The sequence below is a fragment of the Protopterus annectens genome, chromosome 9.part0, assembly GCF_019279795.1.
Source record: "Protopterus annectens isolate FY-2018-M chromosome 9.part0, PAN1.0, whole genome shotgun sequence".
Taxonomy (NCBI): domain Eukaryota; kingdom Metazoa; phylum Chordata; order Ceratodontiformes; family Protopteridae; genus Protopterus; species Protopterus annectens.
This window is the reverse complement of record NC_056743.1, coordinates 946,387,886-946,407,334: the sequence shown is the minus strand read 5'-3', so window position 1 is coordinate 946,407,334 and position 19,449 is coordinate 946,387,886. Positions and strand designations below refer to the sequence as shown.

At 37.3% G+C, this 19,449-nt stretch overlaps 1 protein-coding gene across 1 annotated transcript in view; it reads right to left on the bottom strand.

Annotated features, from left to right (window-relative positions):
* The window catches only part of KCNQ4 (potassium voltage-gated channel subfamily Q member 4), a 1,236,349-nt gene that overhangs the window by 304,937 nt on the left and 911,963 nt on the right, over positions 1-19,449 (bottom strand). Inside the window, exon 9 of the mRNA XM_044082186.1 lies at positions 7,432-7,649. Coding sequence (XP_043938121.1) covers positions 7,432-7,649 — 218 coding nt within the window. The remainder of the gene's footprint in view (positions 1-7,431; positions 7,650-19,449) is intronic.

Sequence of the window (19,449 nt, the reverse complement as noted above, 5' to 3'; positions counted from 1 at the left end):
GTCCTCTTGTAGAGAACAAAACCATACCTAAACAGCCCTGAGACTACATAGTGTTAGACCACCTCGCAGCCACAGTTAAGTATGAGCATAGACAAATAAGCAATGGAAAGAAAAACAGCATGGATTACTGAGGGTGAAGTAAAGGTTATACCATAGCAAGAGACTCAAGAGATGGACATAAAAAAGTACAAAGGGCATTGTGCAGCATCACATGGCAGAAGAGCAGGAAAAAAAGTGGTATGACAATATGTAAAGGTAGAATAGTGTGGAATCTAGACAGGAAAGGTGGGATAATATAAATTTAACATGATGTACCAACCTTCAGCAGTTCTGATAACATCAAAGGGTGCGAAGTGGACCTAAACTATAATGTTGCTTTCATTAGGAATGGGAAATATATCATCGGGGGACCAGGGGGAGGTGACCCATAAAATAAATCTGCAGACCTGCATATTCTCATTTTTCTAAAAAAGGAAGCTACTCTGCAGCTGTCAGAGTAAAAACAGCCGTAACGCACGCTATTGAAATGCAACATTTGTGGAGACAGAAAGCAAGAAAGAATTATCGCAGGGGAAACAAACCCATGGCTTTCCTACTAAAATTCTACATACCAATGCATTTCCAAGCATGAACCAATGAGGAAGCCACACTAAATGCAGTCATAAAACACACATATCAGGGGAAATGTAGCACATGTGCTGATTGATGGGTAGAAAAGAAAAATAGATCTCAAGGGAATTGAACTTATTACTCTCGTTCAGAAATTCTCTATAGCACTGTATAATCAAGGGAAGATACTGAGGCAATTTAAATAAAAAGCATTCATAAAACACACATCAGGAAAATGTAGCAGATATGCAAACTACAAACCACATATTGTAAAACAACTTACAAACCCTAGGGGATTCAACCCCCTCCCCAATCAGTGTATTAACACTGCAAAATAACTGCTTGAGTACCCTGCGTTATGGAAGGCGTCAGTGCAAAGACACTGACTGTGCTTTATTATAAACTGGTATGCACAGTAATGCTCAGCTCAGTCGTGTGACCAATAAATGCATGACAAGGATTTTTCTTCACTTTTTGCCATATGACAAGGAGTGCCATTTCTCTTTGATTACATACGGTTATCGATGTTGCTCTCTGACAACTATAATACAACATCTGACCATAGGAATATTCTTCACAGGCTCTTTGTGGCATGCTTGCGCTGCGTCTTATCTTTTTCTACCATATTACAGTTTGAAAATAGGCATATAGGACAGAGACGAAAGCAGAAACAAGAGGAGAATAAAATACAAGGTGAGCAAATAAGGAAAAAGCAGGATGGAGCTGGATTAGAAGCATCTCTCCCAATTTCTTAGATACATTAGTCCATACATTTGGGTATAATGGGTCAAACACTCTGACATAATTTACAACCTGAAGATAGGAATATTTCATTTCAGGAAAATGGAAAATGTGATAAGTAGTAGAGAGAAAGTACAGTTGCCAAAGGTATCATGAAAATCAAAGATGTCATGACACCTATAACCCTGAGGTATTCCCTTACAGTGACTGAAGTCTGTGTGGAACACCCTTGGAATAGATCTAATTATCGATCTATTTTGTCTGTGGAATAAAAGCTCTTTATACTGTAGTGTCGACATCCCAGGATCACAATCCTATGTGATGGAGTCAAAAAAGATTTAAATGTTCTCTTATAATCCTCCCTGTGTAGGAGATTTCTTACCCAAGTGAGAGATTCCTGGCACTTAGAAAAGCAAACTCTGCAAAGATAAGGAAGTAATTTAAATATGGAAAGATGCAGCAACCCTGTAGCCTGCAATGGGCTATAACAGGAGTTAGACACTTTGCGAAAATTCTTGGAGCAGTGGATGGCCCATATGACAAGGCAGGGAACCGATAACATGATCCATCGAGACACATAAAACCTTAAGAAACATCTGAAGTCTGGTTGAATAGGAATGTGATGATATGCATCTTTTAAGTCTAAAGTTACAAAACAGAAAACCCTGAAATGCAGAAGAAGGTGTAACAGGTTGTAAAGTGAAAGCATTTTGAATTTGGGCACTATCACATATTTGTTTAGAAAAGAAAGGCCCAGAACTAGTCTCCATGTATTTTCATTCTTTGGCAGCAAAAACATTCTTGAATTAAAAAAAAAAAACTTTTCCCTACTGAGAAGAAGGAACCGTTTCTCTATCATTCCTTGAGATAACATGATGTGGGATAGGAAGGAACATAGGAGTTTAGTCTATTGCATGTGAAATAATTCCCTGAAAGGGAGGAATTTCTTCCCACTGCCATTTGTAACCCTGCTAAATCAGTCTCAGAACATATTTGTTCATAGGTTCATACTAGGCTATCTGCCCTAGGGCATTTATAAGCCTAGCCAGAGTGTGTTTGGCTTTCGCCACCCATTTTAAATTAATTTTGCTATGCCCTTTTTCGAGGTTAGTATACTGTGCCTCTGTCTAACAGTGACACAGAAGTGATACCCGGGGTAAACCCATGATCTCCCATCCACTCATCAAGATTCCTCTTGAAGAGAGTCAATGAGGGACTCTGCCTAACCTGGACTGGGATTTTATTCCAGAGTGAAGGGAGCCTCTGGGTTATGAATCTGTCCCTCCAGCATGCCCTATTTATTTCAGTGCTGAGGTTCAAGTCTCTCGATTGCGTAGCTTGATGGGATTTGGATTTTCTGAGGTGCAGCATGTCCATTAATTCCGGGTTGGACATGGCTTTATACGTCAGGCACAGATCGCCCCTGAACAGGCGGTATGCCACTGAGTAGAGCTGGAGTTTCTTTAACCGGGCAGCATATGGCATCTGTTTGAGCCCTTAGATTCTCTTGGTGAGGTACTTTTGGGGTCTTTCCAGTTGCTGCAGGTGTCTGGTAAGGTACATCCCAAAAGGGGCATTGTACTCAATTATGGGCCTGATGAGAGATGAGTAAAGAGGCACGATGACCTCCCCTGATCTAGATGTGAATCCCTTCATGATTAGGTGGGCTATATAAAATGTTTTTCTAACCACTTTGGCCACGTGGTTGTCAAATGAGAGACTGCTATCAACTTGGGTCCCCAGGTCCCTAATTACTTCTTCTGTACTTAATGGATTACCACCTATGTGGTAATTTGTGGGCACTTTGTTTTCCCAAAGGGGATGACTATACACTTTTTGGTGTTTAGCTTGTGGCCATGGCTCTGGCACCAGTTGTCTGTTTCTATGAGGCCATTTTGAAGGATGCTTGTGTTGGCTGGAGAGTCGATTATGGCGCCCAGTTTGCAGTCATCTGCGAACTTGGTCAGCCACTGTCCTTCCGTGTTGGCCTGTACATCTGAGAAATATATACCGAACAAGAGAGGTCCCAGGACTGAGCCTTGTGGGATGCCATTTGTAACTGGTTTGGAGTCTGACATGGCTCCAGCAATTCTAACCATGTGGCTTCTGTCCTTGAGCCAGTTTGCAACCCATCTAGTGACATAGGGGTTTATATTTAAGCTGGTGAGCTTATATATAATGCCCGAGTGGGGTATTGTATCGAAGGCTTTTGCGAGGTCCAGGTAGGCTGTGTGGACCACCTTCCCCTCGTCAATGGCCTTGGTGACTGTTTCAAAGAAATCAACCAGGTTTAAGAGGCAGGATCTGCCCTTAACAAAGCCGAACTCGGTAGGATCCAGTGTCTGTAGGTCCCCAATATCTTTATTTATGAGGTCCATGATGATCCTTTCCATAGCTTTGCAGACCAAGCTAGTCAGGCTTATGGGGCAATAGTTTCCAGGATCCGTTGAGGCACCACCTTTGTGGAGAGGGACCACTGTTGCTGTACGCCACTCTTTGGGTACATATCCTGTAGTAAGGCTGAGATTGAACAGTAGTTTTATGTTTGGGTTTAGCTCTTCTTGGAGTTCATGTAGGGCGCAGCACAGGACACCGTCTGGTCCCATTGATGCTGTGTTTTTTGCTTTGGAGAGGGCAGCTCTTACCTGAGCAAATTTGTCTGAAACAATCTGTGACTATCGATAGAAACAGAGATTTTCTGGAAGGGATGAGGTGTGGTCTGTGTGTGTGTGTGGGGGGGGGGGGGCAAAGTTCATTATGTAGTCATTCTGCTTTATTGGAATGTCCTTTATGCTGGAGGGTTACTGATTTCTTTCTGGAACTTTCTTGCTATGTTTTTAATGCCTATTTACCATCATTTTATTGAGACTGTTTTTTTTTCTTGCCAAAACTGGAAGAGGGAACAGAAAATCCCTTGGAAAATTTGGAGAAGGACTGAAAATCTGACAGATTTCCTGTATGAGCTTATCCCTCGTCACATTTTTTGATAATCTCTGCAGTAGTGTGTCCAAAAAAACAAATTTCTTTCCAAAGGAAAATTTAAAATCTCATTTTTTTTTTTACATTTTCTGTGAGTTTCTGAGAAAGCTGTCAGCTAAACCTCAATACAGTGCCCGTGGCAACACTTGTAGGTGTAGTATCTACAGAGACATATGCACACTTTAAACAATAAGTAGTGACCTGGGAAACTGACACTAAACATAAAGCAGATTTTTCCTCAGAGGAGAGAATTGTAGCTAAAACTTTCCTCATACTTTCACAATTAGAATAAACCTTAACATATTAGCCTGACAATTCAGAATTAAAAAAAAAATTAAAACTGCAGAAGCCTACATTTTCCCCCAAAATATCAATTAATTTATCACCCTCATTAGAAGGAGAAGGAATAGAATTAACATGTTTAGGACCAGCTAGATTAACTAAAGCAATAGCTACTAGGTTAAATCTAGAGGAGCATATACAAATTGGAAAGAGCAAGAGAGTTACCTGCTTTCTTAGGTGCAGCAAGCTGGAGAAAGCACAGGTTGTGACAAAGACATCTTCCAATTCTGACAGCACTGGGGGGATGAGATGAGGCTCTGGGAATTCCATTTGCAACAATTTATACATTTTCTTATGTCAGCACAGGTGTTGTAGCTCTGTGTATGGTTTTTGGTTTGTTCCGACTAACAACTTGGTGACTTACTATTGCCAGTATCAACGGCTGAAATTGCAGGAATATCTCACTGAATTGTCCTAAGTGGCTGGTTCACCGCTTTTGTCATTCACTGTGATTTTCTAAGGGAATGAGAAACCCCAGTTTTCTCCCACTGAACTCACTGACACCTTCTGAAAATAGTCTCAGAGAAAGACAATCCTTAAACAAGGAGATTCAGATAACATGCTCTCCTCTGAGTCTGAATCAGAATTCTATGGAGAAAAAAATATTTTTGTCTCATCATATTCCTCTCCAGAACTTGTTGTATCTCTTCAGGAAGAGGAATCTCTTTTTCTTTCACCAGAAACTACCTGTTAAGAAGAGTCAATGGCCTGTGATAGACTTAAGAAACTATTTCTGTCCAGTAAAACTGGAACAAAAGAAGATACACGTTTAGTTTTCTTTTTCTCAACAAATGTTTAAATTAACTTTTCAACTGTCAGAAATAAAAGTGGTTTCCAGATTAAAAGGACAGAAATGATGTATGATAGTCAATAAAACACATATTCCTAGCATAAAATATACTTTCCTACACAGGTAAGTATAAACGTTAAAACTTATATGTGGAAGGCTATTCCCCAAGGGAAGTTATCTCCCAAGTAATGGAATAGTAAACGCTGACCACTGATCCTTAAATGTCTGCAGAGGAGCACTCTTTTCAGTGACAGAAAATCCCTGAAGAGCTTGGCACCTAAGTCTGTATTTTAGTCAGCTCAGCTGAATGTGCCAGAAACTTTGGAAGATGGTCAGCTGTTACATCCTGTGCAGGATATAACCCAGCTTTGGTTACTGCAGCAGTGGTCAATATGAAGAACATCTACATCTGAATGCATATGAATCCATGACTTTGTCATTCATAATCTATGAACCAGAGTATTATCGCAGCATGTCACAGAAGCACTTATAGGAAAGGTGGCAGAAAAAAATACATTGTAGGAGAAATTAATACGGTTGCATGCTGCAAAGTAAATATTGTTAAACAACATACCACACAGTATTCTGAGAATGGTGCACATCTATGCTTAGCTTATTTGCATAATTGATGGCAATGTCATTTCTGCATTTCAAGGATTTTTCTTCATTTTTGCCACAGGATGGGTCATATCATTTTCCTGTGGTTATGTGCGATTACTGACATTACTTTCTGCCAACCAAACCAAATAATAAACCCTTTGTGAGCATGTGTGTGCTATTTTCATCTATTATTTGACCATACTATAGGTTGAAAATGGGAGTATAGGACAGACATGAAAAAGGAAAGCAACATGAGGGTACAACGCAAGGTGTGCAAATGAGGAATGAGCCAAGATGGGAGTAAGATGGGAGCATACCTCTCAAATCCTTAGCTCAATATCCTGCTGAATTACAACAATATTCTTAATTATTTACTGACTGATATCATCAATATTTTGTCAGATAAACACACTTTTTATGCTCCAGATGTAGATAATCCTGTGTACAGTACTTGATTATAACTGAAATTGAGAGATATAGGGATTATTTTTTGTGGGACAGATGATCTTTTATTTTTTTAGTTGAGAAAATAAAGTTGCAGAAGGAAGACAGGGAAGTAAGAGGTAGACAAGAAGAGGTTAGATCACAGGGAAAGAAAGAAATGACTGGCAGGTTGTGGAATAACACAATAAGGGGGTGAAGGAGACATCAGACAGACAGGTAGATCATTCAACCGAAAAGCTTGGCTGAGCTCAGTATGGGGAAATACAAAAATGCACAGATTCTGCTTTATGGACAATGATTGTTCTGCACTTGTGACCTAGTGCATCTGTGTGATATTATCCCAGGGACTTTCAAAGATAACTCTGTTAACATGGATGATCAGTAGCTGAGAGTGTATATCCCAAAGAGTTTCAAAGATAACGTTGTTAACACTGACGATCAGTAGCTGAGAGCACACAGAACAGGACATGCATTTACAGAAAAAGTGCAATGATTCACATAATTTACATAAACTTTGTTGCTGTATTTTTGGATCACTTCTGGATAGTAAGAAAAGAATAATTACATATGTACAGTTAAAGTAATTAGAATAATTTAAGCAATATAAGAGTGGCAAAGTTAAATACACGTTGCTGCTCTTTTCTTTGAGAACAATCCTATGACTATTACAAGGAATGAGTTTTTCCTTTTCTTTATGCATTTTTTACATAAAAATATAAGTTTACATCCCCTGCACTGCACTAGTTATTTAGGCCATTCATTGATGGAATGTGAAAGTTTAAATAGTAAACACCATAAATCCGGCTTCTCCTCAATTCATGAATCATTGCATTCATGGAGCACTACCTATCAGGGACAGAAACGTTTTGTATTCAAGGAAGTGTAGGTAGCACTGAAGAGTAGTCAAACATTTTACAATAACTTACCATCCACTGGTGGTCTAGTCTTGAGTCTCAGCGATGCTCGGAATCGAGTCCTGTCATTAAAGCTCCAACTCTTTTGCACTTTATTAGGGCTGAGACACTCATTTGCATTCTCAGCACTGAGTGAGTGATGGTCGGGAGGTGCCAGCTGTTGCTTATTTTTGACTCCTTGCCCTCTGTTCTGATTTATCCGTATGCGGTCTTTCAGTCCTACTTTCCCACTGCAGGAAAAAAAAGGAAGAAAATAAAAAGTTTTGAAATTGCAAGCATTTACAGTGCACATTTCTTCATGCAGATTGTCATAATTTCGATTTACTTTTTAACGTGCAGCTAAATGTTTATTATTAGAAATTGTTCCACAAAATGACAGAAAGCGGCTTGTTTACAAGAGAAACTGCAGAGCTGGACATTAACACTGCATTGTCAGCTGTGGGCAGTACTGCTAGAAAATAAATGCATCCATTTCTTAGCTTTTAAATATGCTGTGCCTAAGCAAAATACATTAACAGAACAGGACTACATGTCATATAGTCTGCCTAGTCTAGCATATGCAATTTTTTTTTGCTAGTTTTCAGTTCAGCTTCGTCAGCCTATTAGGAATAACACTGTATAATTTCATTTCAATATTTTACATCCATTTAAAAAGTGTTTCGTCTGTCTCAAACATACCAGCTGTATGTATAATTGAAAGAAATAAAGGGCTATATAATTTTTGGATTTGCTGGACATTTTTGCATTTAATAAAATGACCTGTTTCTATGGAAATGTTGAATTCCATAGGTCTTTATTAGGAGTTACTGCTTTTTATTAGTCTACATATCTAAACAGTAGGTGTTCAGTCACATTCATTAATTAGACAAGATAATTATTTGCAGGATATTAATACCAGTAGTGAGGGAATATGTCAAGTGAAACAATCAAGCCTTCCATGTAATGCCAGCAAAGGGGACTTCCTAATGTAATGGAAAAGAAACAAAAGGCCAAGAGAAGAGCAGCTGTGGAAGTCATGAAGGTGATGGCTTGTGTGTTTGTGTGTGTGGAGGGGGTTGGCAAGACCATGGAGAACCACTTTAGGATGGCCTCAAATATGTTCTGGCAAACAATTTAGTGACTTAAAATAGATGGAAGGGGCAGGGCACTGCACACATAACTGGTTGAGAGACTGATGACTAATTCATCAAATTTCCATATCTGGGCATATCCCCATGGCATATAGTGAAGAAGCCCTGCATGTAATGCTGGCTTGACCATCTGATGGCGAGGTGGGTGGAGGTAGTTTCAGCTTAATTGTTTTGCAACCCCTACAGGATTATTGATGCATCTCCCATTACATTGAGCCCCTACTATGCCCACACAATATGCTTGAGTCTGGCATGCAGAAAACATCTGCATACATACATACATACTGGGGTTCTATTGTGAAGCTACAGGGCCACTTGGTGAGAAAGGTAGGGTCAGTGCTACAGTTAGACAAGCTAGGTCCCTACTACATGATAACAAAAAGTCCAGGTGAGGCAAATGAGAGGCAAGTGAGAGGCGACAAAGCAACACAACAATAGCGTATACTTATTTATTATCCGCTTTCGTTCAAAACTTCATCAGAATCATGACTCATGTCTCTCTAGTAGGGGGAAGCAAGCCTGGTGAGCTGGCATCATGAAGGGGAAAAAAAGGGCTGTACATTTTTCAGCCCATTTGGAGCATGGAACCAACCTTTGCCCATGAGGGCTAATGAGCTCATTGGTTCTGATGATGGACTGATTGAGCTTGTCAGTCTGGTTTCTGTGCCATTCAAATGAATACCAAGTGGGATGGCTGGATGCAGGATGAAAAGCTATTAGGGACTGTCTGCAGGGATGCAGATAGAAGATAAAATAATTAATGTATTAATTAATTAAAAGAAAAATGATTCCACATCTGGAAATATGTCAATATCCATCAGGTTGGGGCAACCTAAATCCAGATGACATTAAGTATAATAATGTAGTGCTGAAGTAACCCATATGAAACATGCGTGTTCTGCTTAGCATGTCAGTCACAGCAGGCATTTTTCCCATTTAATTGTGACATTTAAGATGTGTTCCTCTAGTCCTCAATTGCAGAAAAAGCATACACCTATTGCACAGATTTTTATCAACAGGGATGGAAAAATATCAGTCTAAATTACAAACCTTGTCAACAGCCAGGACAAACACACTGAGGAACTCCAAAACAAAGTGAATATGTCCTCTAGTGATGATGCAGTTCCACACGCAACTAGTAAGATTGGTGCCTTTCAAATGAGGATTCATTGCAACACTTAACTCTGACACAGTATAGCTGGAGAAGTCAAGGAGATCTATTTGGAAATGTTGGAGATACTAGATGCTGCTGCTGTGTTTTGGCAAGCATATCTTTTCAGTGTTGCTTGGATGACAGTGATAGTATCAGTGAAGCAGAAAGCTGTAAGATGTGTAAATGGCTGTTTCAGAATACATAGCTTTTACTTGATGACAAGCTATCCTTTAAGAATCATATACTCAACTCAATCAAAAAGACCCATTTTAAGCTTGGCAAACTCTACAGGCATAAACTCTATTCAGACAAGTCTACCAAGTTGAAACTAGCTAATAGTCTACTTAAACCCTCTCTCCTCTATGGTTGCCCCATTTTCACTAACCTACACACATCTCTCCTGAACAAACTGCAGTTGTGCTACTATAAAATAACCACGTTTGTCTCAAACATGCCAACTCGCACACATCATTGCCTGGCCATTAAATCTATAAACTGGTTTGAGTTCCCTCATTACCTACATTACTCCCAACTTACTCTCATCCACAAACTACTAAATAATCCAAACTTCTGCTCATCCCTTCAATCTATAAAATACAAACACACACCCCTACTCGGCATCTTAGGTCCTCTAACAAACAACTCTTAACTATAACTAAACCCAACAAAAGAGCTGGACAATGTCTCTATTTCTATGCCATTGCCAAACTTTGGAATGCGCTCTCTCTCAATTACTCAACTAGTCTCTTTAAAAACATTTAAATTTGCACTGAAAAGAACACTATCTGAATAACCTTGTCTGTTCTTATAGTCATATAATTAAGCCACCTTAAATGTTTTGGCCACTATACACTATAAATACTTTTTCTGACTTAATATAGTTGCAATTTATACCATTTGTCTTCGTATTCAATCTCTCTTGCTTTCTTTATTTCTGTGGCTGAATAAACAGAATTGATTAAACAGTATTCTTACTTATGAGAATATATAAACAGAATTACTAAAAATCTAACACACTGGATTTATTTTTTTGTATTGTATACCTCTATAATATGTATTTGTCTTGTATATCTACTTCAATTTGTATTGTGTAAAAACTTTCTTGACTTTCAAAGTTGCCAAGTAAAAAATTCTGTGATTGTATGGAGCTTTTCTCCCCAGACCTACACTGAAAATGGGTCACTGGCCCAGTGGGCTTTCCTGGTCAGTAAATAAATAAATAAAATGATATCAAAGCAGCAAAGACCATTCCATTCATATGCTTGCATAAGTCAGTCTTATATAGGAAGGTTTTTTAAGATGTACAAAACACATCTTTTATCAACTTTATCTTATTCATCTGGCATAACTATTTACTGTTTATTTTGATGATTCAGTTTCATAGACTGAAGCATAGCTAGGGTGAGGGAAAAGGGGCAGCTTTCTCATATGCAAGGTATTAGGGAACAAAATCAGCAGATGCTGATTTGTTGATGCAGTACTAGTATTTATTTCATTACCAGCATTTCTAAATGCTGGTACAGAAAAGAATTCCAATACTGCTTTTCCAGCCTCTCTCTCTCTCTCTCTCTTTCGGCTTTTCCCGGTGCCAGGGCTAAAGCAGTACTGGCTTAAGTGCTTGTGTGTGGTATACAGCATGTTGTAGCAAGCAGCTTGTTGTAGAGGGTCTATATTAGTTTGCCGAAGGTTATTTTCAGTGAACACCTCTTCATCGACAGTACTATTTCTAATATGGATGGGAAAATTATTGATATGTATGGGGAAAATGAATAGCTATGCAATTTTAATTTTCAGAATTTTAAATTATCAGGCTCATATGTTAAAGTTTGTTCTGGCATACTGTGAAAGTATGATAAAGGTTTTATCTATAGTTTCATCTTCTGGGGAACAAACTGATTCAAATAAATGGTGGAGGGTATTTCTTGGGGGGGTAACTGGAGGTGGTAGGGAGGTGAAATTTGAGCTGAATTTAGTGGCCAACAGATTTGCTATATCTTCTGGCTGGGTCACTGCTCATTGTTTGCAGCGTGTGTATGATTCTGTTGATACTTTTCCCAGGGCTATGGCCACTGGTACCATTTTAAGGAGATTTGCTTGGCTGCATTCTCACATTCTCAGAACCTTCCAGAGGATTTAAAATTCTCCCTTAGACAGTGATTTAATGTTTGGCCCCTCTGCTGCAGAGGTAATCAAAAAGTGCAATGAAAGGGGCAAGATAATCCAGGAAATCTCTACAATTTTTCAAATTGTCCAAGGGATTTTCTTTTTCCTCATCATTTTTGTCAAACTAAAAAAAAAAAAAAAAAACAGAATAAATCTCAACAGAATTCAGGTAAACCGTCATTTAAGAAGTGGTTCCAAAAAGACCCTTCCAGTATCAAGGACTGTCCACCAAGTCTGAATAACTATTCAAGAGACCTTGTGACCCCTCCCACCCTGGCCCCTCTTCTGTTCAACAGAAAGAAAGCACTGGAAAATGTGCAGAAAAAATATATAACCTTGAGTGAACTTCATGAATCAGATATGATATTCTAATGTAAGTTTGACTCCCTAAATGAATATGAATTTGACGCTATCAGCTCAATTCAACAGATCAAACAAACTTGAATAACTGAAAATACTAGAAAGGAAGTTATGCAAGATCGAACTATTGGCAAAATCATGGATTAAGATTTTAATAAAATAAATACAGCAGTTCTAACATATATTCCCTGTAGATATTACAGAAAAGGTGCATATAATAAAAGTGGCACTAAGCTGAAATGAGAGGACAGAATATATCAAGAGTGCATCATTAGAAGTTGATGGACATGGGGTAAGAAAAAAGATGGTACCTACACAAAAAAACAATGTATAGAAGAGCAAAAAAGATTTACCAATAACAAGAGAAAGAATGAATGATCAATGCAGGCAGTCCAATTAATTGTTCTAGAAACAAATGTTATGCAGTTACCATAACTTTAGATTCATATTGTCTAATTTTCATCCAGTTCAAACATATGGGCTGTTGGATCCCACCTCAGCACTGATTCTGAAGCTTCCTCAATTCCAGAGCTCTGACTTCTCCCCTGCCTATAATTCCCTGTATTCCAACTTAGCAGCTCAGATCAAGTTTGCACCCCCACCTTGTGTCATTTGTGGATAATCCTAAAGATGCAGTTTTTTGATGTAGAGCATTTAAATTTTTAGTGGTGTGTGATTACATGACTGCAGAGACAGGGTTAAATTGGTCTGCTCAATCATCTCGAAGCCATAGGTGACACAATTTGTAAGGAAGCAGGCAGGAGGGAGATTGAAGTGGAAGGAAATAAGACAACATGGATCTAAACGTATGGTAAGTACATACATTTTGTAGTCAATGTTGTCTATTTGCATCAATTTCAAACACATGGGACAGAATCTCAAGCTGTCTAAACTGGGCAGTATCATGGATGGACATTCCTGCATATTTTGGAACTAAAAGAAATTAATCTGGATAGAACATCCAGTTTATAGTGAGACACAAAAGTGTATACTGTAGAGCAAGTGGCCACAGCACATACGTCATCAATAGACTTTTAAAGAAGGCTGTCAAAGTAGCAACTGCCCTTGTCAAATGACCCTTAGGTTTACCCAGTAATGGTAAATTCTTCTTTATATAAAAAAGACAGATACAAGTTGACAGCCACATTGACAAAGTAACCTTCATCACTACATTTACTAACTTTAGTTTTTAAAATGAAATGGAGGGGGGCGGAGCCTGAATGGCTAACTGAAAGCAGCAGTATTTTAGAGTTCCATATAACTAGTTAAATAAGACAGGAAAAAAAATATTCTTTTTTTCTTCAAAGTATAAAATCTTAAAGATAAAGGGCTAATTTACATAATTATAAACTTTGGTGAAGTTTTACAAATAATTTCCTGTAAAAAAGCTTGGAGATAAATTCACTTGTTAAAATGTGCAACTCAAGGAATTCTCACCAGGATGCTGCCTTAAAGAAGGAACTACAACAGATGGCATCTACCCTGCAGGAGTTGTCTTTGAAGATGGATGATTTTAAAGAGAACCTAGAAAATCTTAAAACATGCAGTCAAAAACAGGCTGACACCCTCAAGGAAATGCTACAACACTACCAGACAAGGATAACAGGAACAGAGGTTTCTCTAAATGACTTAGAAAGCAGACTTAAGGAAGAGGAAACACAGGAAGAACTGCTTCTTAAACAAAATGCTTGGTTGGTTAATAAAGTAGATGACTTGGAAAACAGGGAGAGGAGAAATAACATCAGGATTTTCAGATTACCTAAAAACACAGAAGGTGAGGATATTATTTCCTTTTTATCAAGCTGGATTCCTGACTTTTTAAATTTAAAAGACGGACTTTCCTTTGGCATTGAAAGGGTACACAGAGCCTTTGGGAAATCTGCCACTAACTCAAACTCTCCTCCTAGGTCAATAATTATCAAATATCTTTCATACTTGGACAAGGTTCATAGGTAGGTACTAGGCTATTGGCCCTTGGTGGTCTTTTTCCACCTGGATTAAATTACAAATTGTAAAACTTTCCTTTCCTATCATGAGTTGGATACCACTATGCTGGACTTAATACATAGGCTATTGGCCCTAGGGCCTATACAAGCCTAGCCAAAAAGGTACCCTGGGTGGTCTTTTTCCACCTGGATTAAATTACAAATTGTAAAACTTTCCTTTCCTATCATGAGTTGGATACCACTATGTTGGACTTAATACTAGGCTATTGGCCCTAGGGCCTATACAAGCCTAGCCAAAAAGGTACCCTGGCTTTCGCCACCCAAGAAAATTATTTTCCTGTACCCCTGTCAAGCAGGACCACAGAAGTGATCCCCAGCGTGAATTTCCTATTACCCATCCAATCATCACGATTTTTCTTGAAGAGTGCTAATGAGGACCTCTGTTTGACATAGATACGTAGTCTGTTCCAGAGTATGGGAAGTCTCTGGGACAGGAATCTATCCCTCCAGCATGTTCTGTTCATTATGGTGACAAGGTCTAGGTCCCTACAGTGTGTGGCTCGGAGGGATTGGGATTTCTTTAAGTGGACCTTATCCAACAGCTCTGGGTTTGATATAGCTTTGTATGTTAGGCAGAGATCGCCTCTGAGTAGGTGATATGCGACGGAGCTGATTTTAAGATCTGCTTGGAGGAAGGCACCTCTAAAATATAAACAGAGCCTGATAAGATTTAATAACGACTATTCATCTAGAATAATGGAACAAAGGAAAAAAGTGTGGCCAATGATAACGTTTCTGAAACAAAATAACATCAAGGCACAATTTGTATATCCAGTTAAGATAAAAATACTGTATGCCAATGAGATGAGGACTTTTATTGACTTAGAGAAAGCCTCTTCATTTATTAAAACTAATAATGTGATTACTTTAACAGAAGATATGGCTTGGATATCACCTTCTCTCAAGAGAACAAAAGAAACAAATGTCTGGACAGACGTCAAAAAGAAGAAGCAAAAGACTGATACTGTTACAGCCAAATCTCTCAAAGCATCTACTATGATATGAATGTTTTAACATTATTTTAAAGGACCAATTTTACTGCTTGGAATTTTAAAACAAAGGTAACTAACTACTGGAATGTTTATCAATATTTTTTGAAAATAGATGACACATGAGAGTTTTCACATTACCTCAGGTATGTAAAATAGGGTACTTTTCTTTCACAGAAGGAGGGCTATATAGCACATAAAATGGTACTGTTCCATTAATGGGGCAACAGCTGTTTTCGTCTCATTACCGGTTTTGTCATAAGGGAAGTTGTATTGCCAATATTAGCAGAAATATCCAGTATCAAAAGAATCAACAGAACTGCAAATGAGACAGCATACAATTTGTGGGAAATCTGGGTTTTGTTTAAGCTTAGGCTTCCAGTTTCCCCTTCCACAGCCTACAAATATCATTGTTTGTCGCAAAAAATTCACATATTGCTATGATGACATAGCTGTGAAGTTACATAATACATATATATATATATATATATATATATATATATATATATATATAATGTATTAAACATGAAGGAAATGGTTTGTAAAACTGGGTGGTCTTTTTCCACCTGGATTAAATTACAAATTGTAAAACTTTCCTTTCCTATCATGAGTTGGATACCACTATGTTGGACTTAATACATGGTGCATAGAGCATCATAATTCTTAACAGTGAATTATATATGGTATATTAACATATCAATCACAAATACAAGGTGTATTAAAAGTTCTATTTTATATAGACTTTTTATGTGGTTGAGTACTGTTTTTTTTTTGTGCCTAGGATTAGGTATCACAATTACTTTGTTCTGTTTTAACAGGAAATGATGTCATGGACATTTAATTGGATCAGGTACTTATTGCAGGGTTTCAACTGCTATCTGAGATGTACCACTGATGAAAGCTTTATGCTGAAACCGGTCTGCTTCCAATAAACCTGATGCTTCATTCTTCCAAGGTGCTGGCCTTTTTTTGTTTATGTATACTCAAGTTTGTTTGGCCTGTGCACCTACTGTACTTGCTAGCCTGCCTCTTCTTTACACAGCTGTGAAGTTGTCATCACCAAAACGGGATGCAGTACGTCTCATGATGTGGAAAAAAAGCTATGGGCAAAAAGTAGGACACATTTTTTAAAAATGTTAACGGGACAACAAGTACTTCCTGATTTGGTCTCGTTTTCAGAGGACATATATCTCAGAACTCAATGTTGATTTCAGCTCAAACCCCTCCCCATTCCCTACAACTGTCAGTTTTAGGAGAAAAGTGTGATATTTCACATTTCATAAATAATGGCAAGAATTGCAGTTATATACTTGCTTTTTACCCGAATAATGCATGGTAATTCACTTCCTGTCAAACCCTGTTGGCATGCATTATTCCAAGTAAGATAAGTGTGTAAGTGAAATGATTGCCATTATTTATTAAATGTGATCGACCACACTTACTAAATTTCACATCAAATAACTGTGCGTGTGGTACCCATTTCAGCAACAGCTGAACGATTAACGTTATAATGAGCGGTAGGATTCCAAATGCTCATTATGACTGTTGCCCTGATAACAGAAAAGTACCCATAAAATATTTATACTGTAAATCAACATTCATAGTATATGTGTATTTTCTCTTATCTCTTTTCTCTCTCTCTCCTCTCTTTTCTCATTATTTTAACTGCATCTTGTCTCCCTTTCTAAATTCTCTCAGATTTACTATACTAATATAGTCTGTATATATTTAATAACTCACTATCTATACATAGATAAATGTTGTTGTTGTTGTTGTTGCTGTTGTGTCTTTTGGCTTTTCCCAGTTAGGGGTCGCCACAGCGGAACTCTGGTTCACTAATGATCGGCAGTAGATTTTTACATGCCGAGTTGCTGGCCCTGACGCACAACCTTCAACGAAGGTACGCCCATTCATGCATGTCTCCGCACAGTAGACGCTCTAGCTGAGAATCGAACAGGACAACGTCTTACTGTGAGGCAACAACACTACCGCAGCACCACCACCACAGTATATCTATACATAGATAAATAATAGTCTAAAATAATCTAGTTTTAAGGTAGACTAATTGGAATAGTGAACTTAATTAATTGTTATTACAATATTATTTAGATTAATGAAAGTCACTGTTATGCTTATTGGAATTGGGGACATGTTTGTGATTAACTCTGAAATGTTCCATTCATGTACATATGTCCTGTAAATAATTTCCTTTTAGTATTAACAAATATATATATAAAAAAAGGAGGGAAAATGTACTGTTTGTTAAAAGAAGTGAAGCTTTCTTCACATTCTGTTTGCATTGCCATAGGAACAGTAAACACTTGCTACAGTTTCTAAGGACACTGTGAACCTGCGAAGTGCATTTAGCCTCACAGATAACAAATAATAAAACGTAATGTTGTTTAGTTATTAAAATGAAAAACAATCTAAGCAAGGTAAAATAAATGCATAACAGGACTATTTGTAAATATTCTATGATTTATCCTCATAGGAATACATATTCCTGGAAACACAACGGAAATGTTCCCAAACTACATATGCACTTAAATGTAGCTGCTTAATTAAAAAATATTACTCAATTTAACATGCTGATTCCACAAATTGTCTGCACTGTAAAAGTTACATTTTATATGTTACTTGACAATGACAGTCTCTAGAGCACATGAAACGATACATATTACTTTTTTCAACTTGCTGTCTTTGCAGTTACCTCACACACTGTACAAACTCACTTGGCAACTGATAACTATTCATTTAAAATATCAGTTTAAATATTAAATGTGCCCATGAAATGCTACTGACATTTTGACAAAATGTAATCTGAACTGTAAAATTATTGACTTAAAAGAAGTGAAGTAATACAAAGATTTCAAAGGCAGCTATTGACACTACAGTATAAGTAAAAATGTATATTCATAAGGAAGTATTGAAATGTTTTAGTCTTCCAGTTAAAATAGCTTACTGTCAACATTTTGCGATATCAGAAAGTTTGAAGAGCTAGGAAATTACTATTATTTGTCTTTATAATGATTATTAGACAGATGTTAGATTCTGCTTTGTTTAATGAATTGTGTGACATGTTTATGAGGAAAAGTGGACTCAATTAGATGTTATTACAATAGTTATTAGATTAATGGTGGACACTGTTATGCTTAATGGGTTACAGGGCATGTTAGCGGTTAACGCTGAAATGTTTTGCTTATATACATACTGTCAGCTGAATTATTTCCTATAATATTAACATAATATATAAAAGGAGGGAAAATGTACTGCTGCTTGTGAGAAGTGAAGCTTTCTTTACATTCTATCAGCGTCATGAACTATTTCAGTTTTTTTTTTTTTTTAACGCTTATTGATTAGGAACTGCTATATTTGCATTGTCATGGCAACAGAAAACAACTGTGGTGGTTTCTATGGACTTTGTGAAGTTGCGAAGTGCATTTAGCCTCACAGATAACAAATAACAAAAAAGTAATGTTGTTTAGCTATTAAATTGAATTACAATCTAAGGAAGGGTAAATTGGATAACTTAATAGAACAACAACAACTTGTAAATACTTTATAAATTACTCACATTGGACTAGACATTCCTGGAAACTCGACTGAAATGTCCCCAAATTACTGGTGAACTTAAATGAAACTGCCTGATTAATAAGCATAACTTACTTTAACAACCTGAATTCATAAGCTATCTGTCGATATATGCTACATCATATATGTCACTTACATATGTCAGTCTCTAGAGCACACGAAAAAATACATATTATTTTTTGCAACATGCTATATTTGCACTAACCATACATTCTAAACTAACTCAAGTGGCAACTGACAAGTTATTTATTTGAAACATCAATCTAAATATTAATTGTGCCCTTGAAATATTGTTGCAGTTTTGACAAAACAACACCTGAATTGATTGAAAAGGAATGATTTGAAGAAGTAAAGTATTGTACAGATTTCAAAGACAGCTATTAACACTACAATATAAGAAGAAATGTATACATGCAAGGAAAAATTGAAATGCTCTATACTTTTAGTTAAAATAGCTTATTGTTAACTTTTTGCTTTATCAAAAAATTTAGAGAGCTAGGAAATTATTTCTAATTTGCCTTTATAATGTTTACTAAAGTGATGTTAGTCACTGACTTGTTTAATGGATTGCGAGTTATGTACAAGATGGACTACTGAATGTTATTTCTGTTTACATATGTTTGCTGAAATTCTTTTAT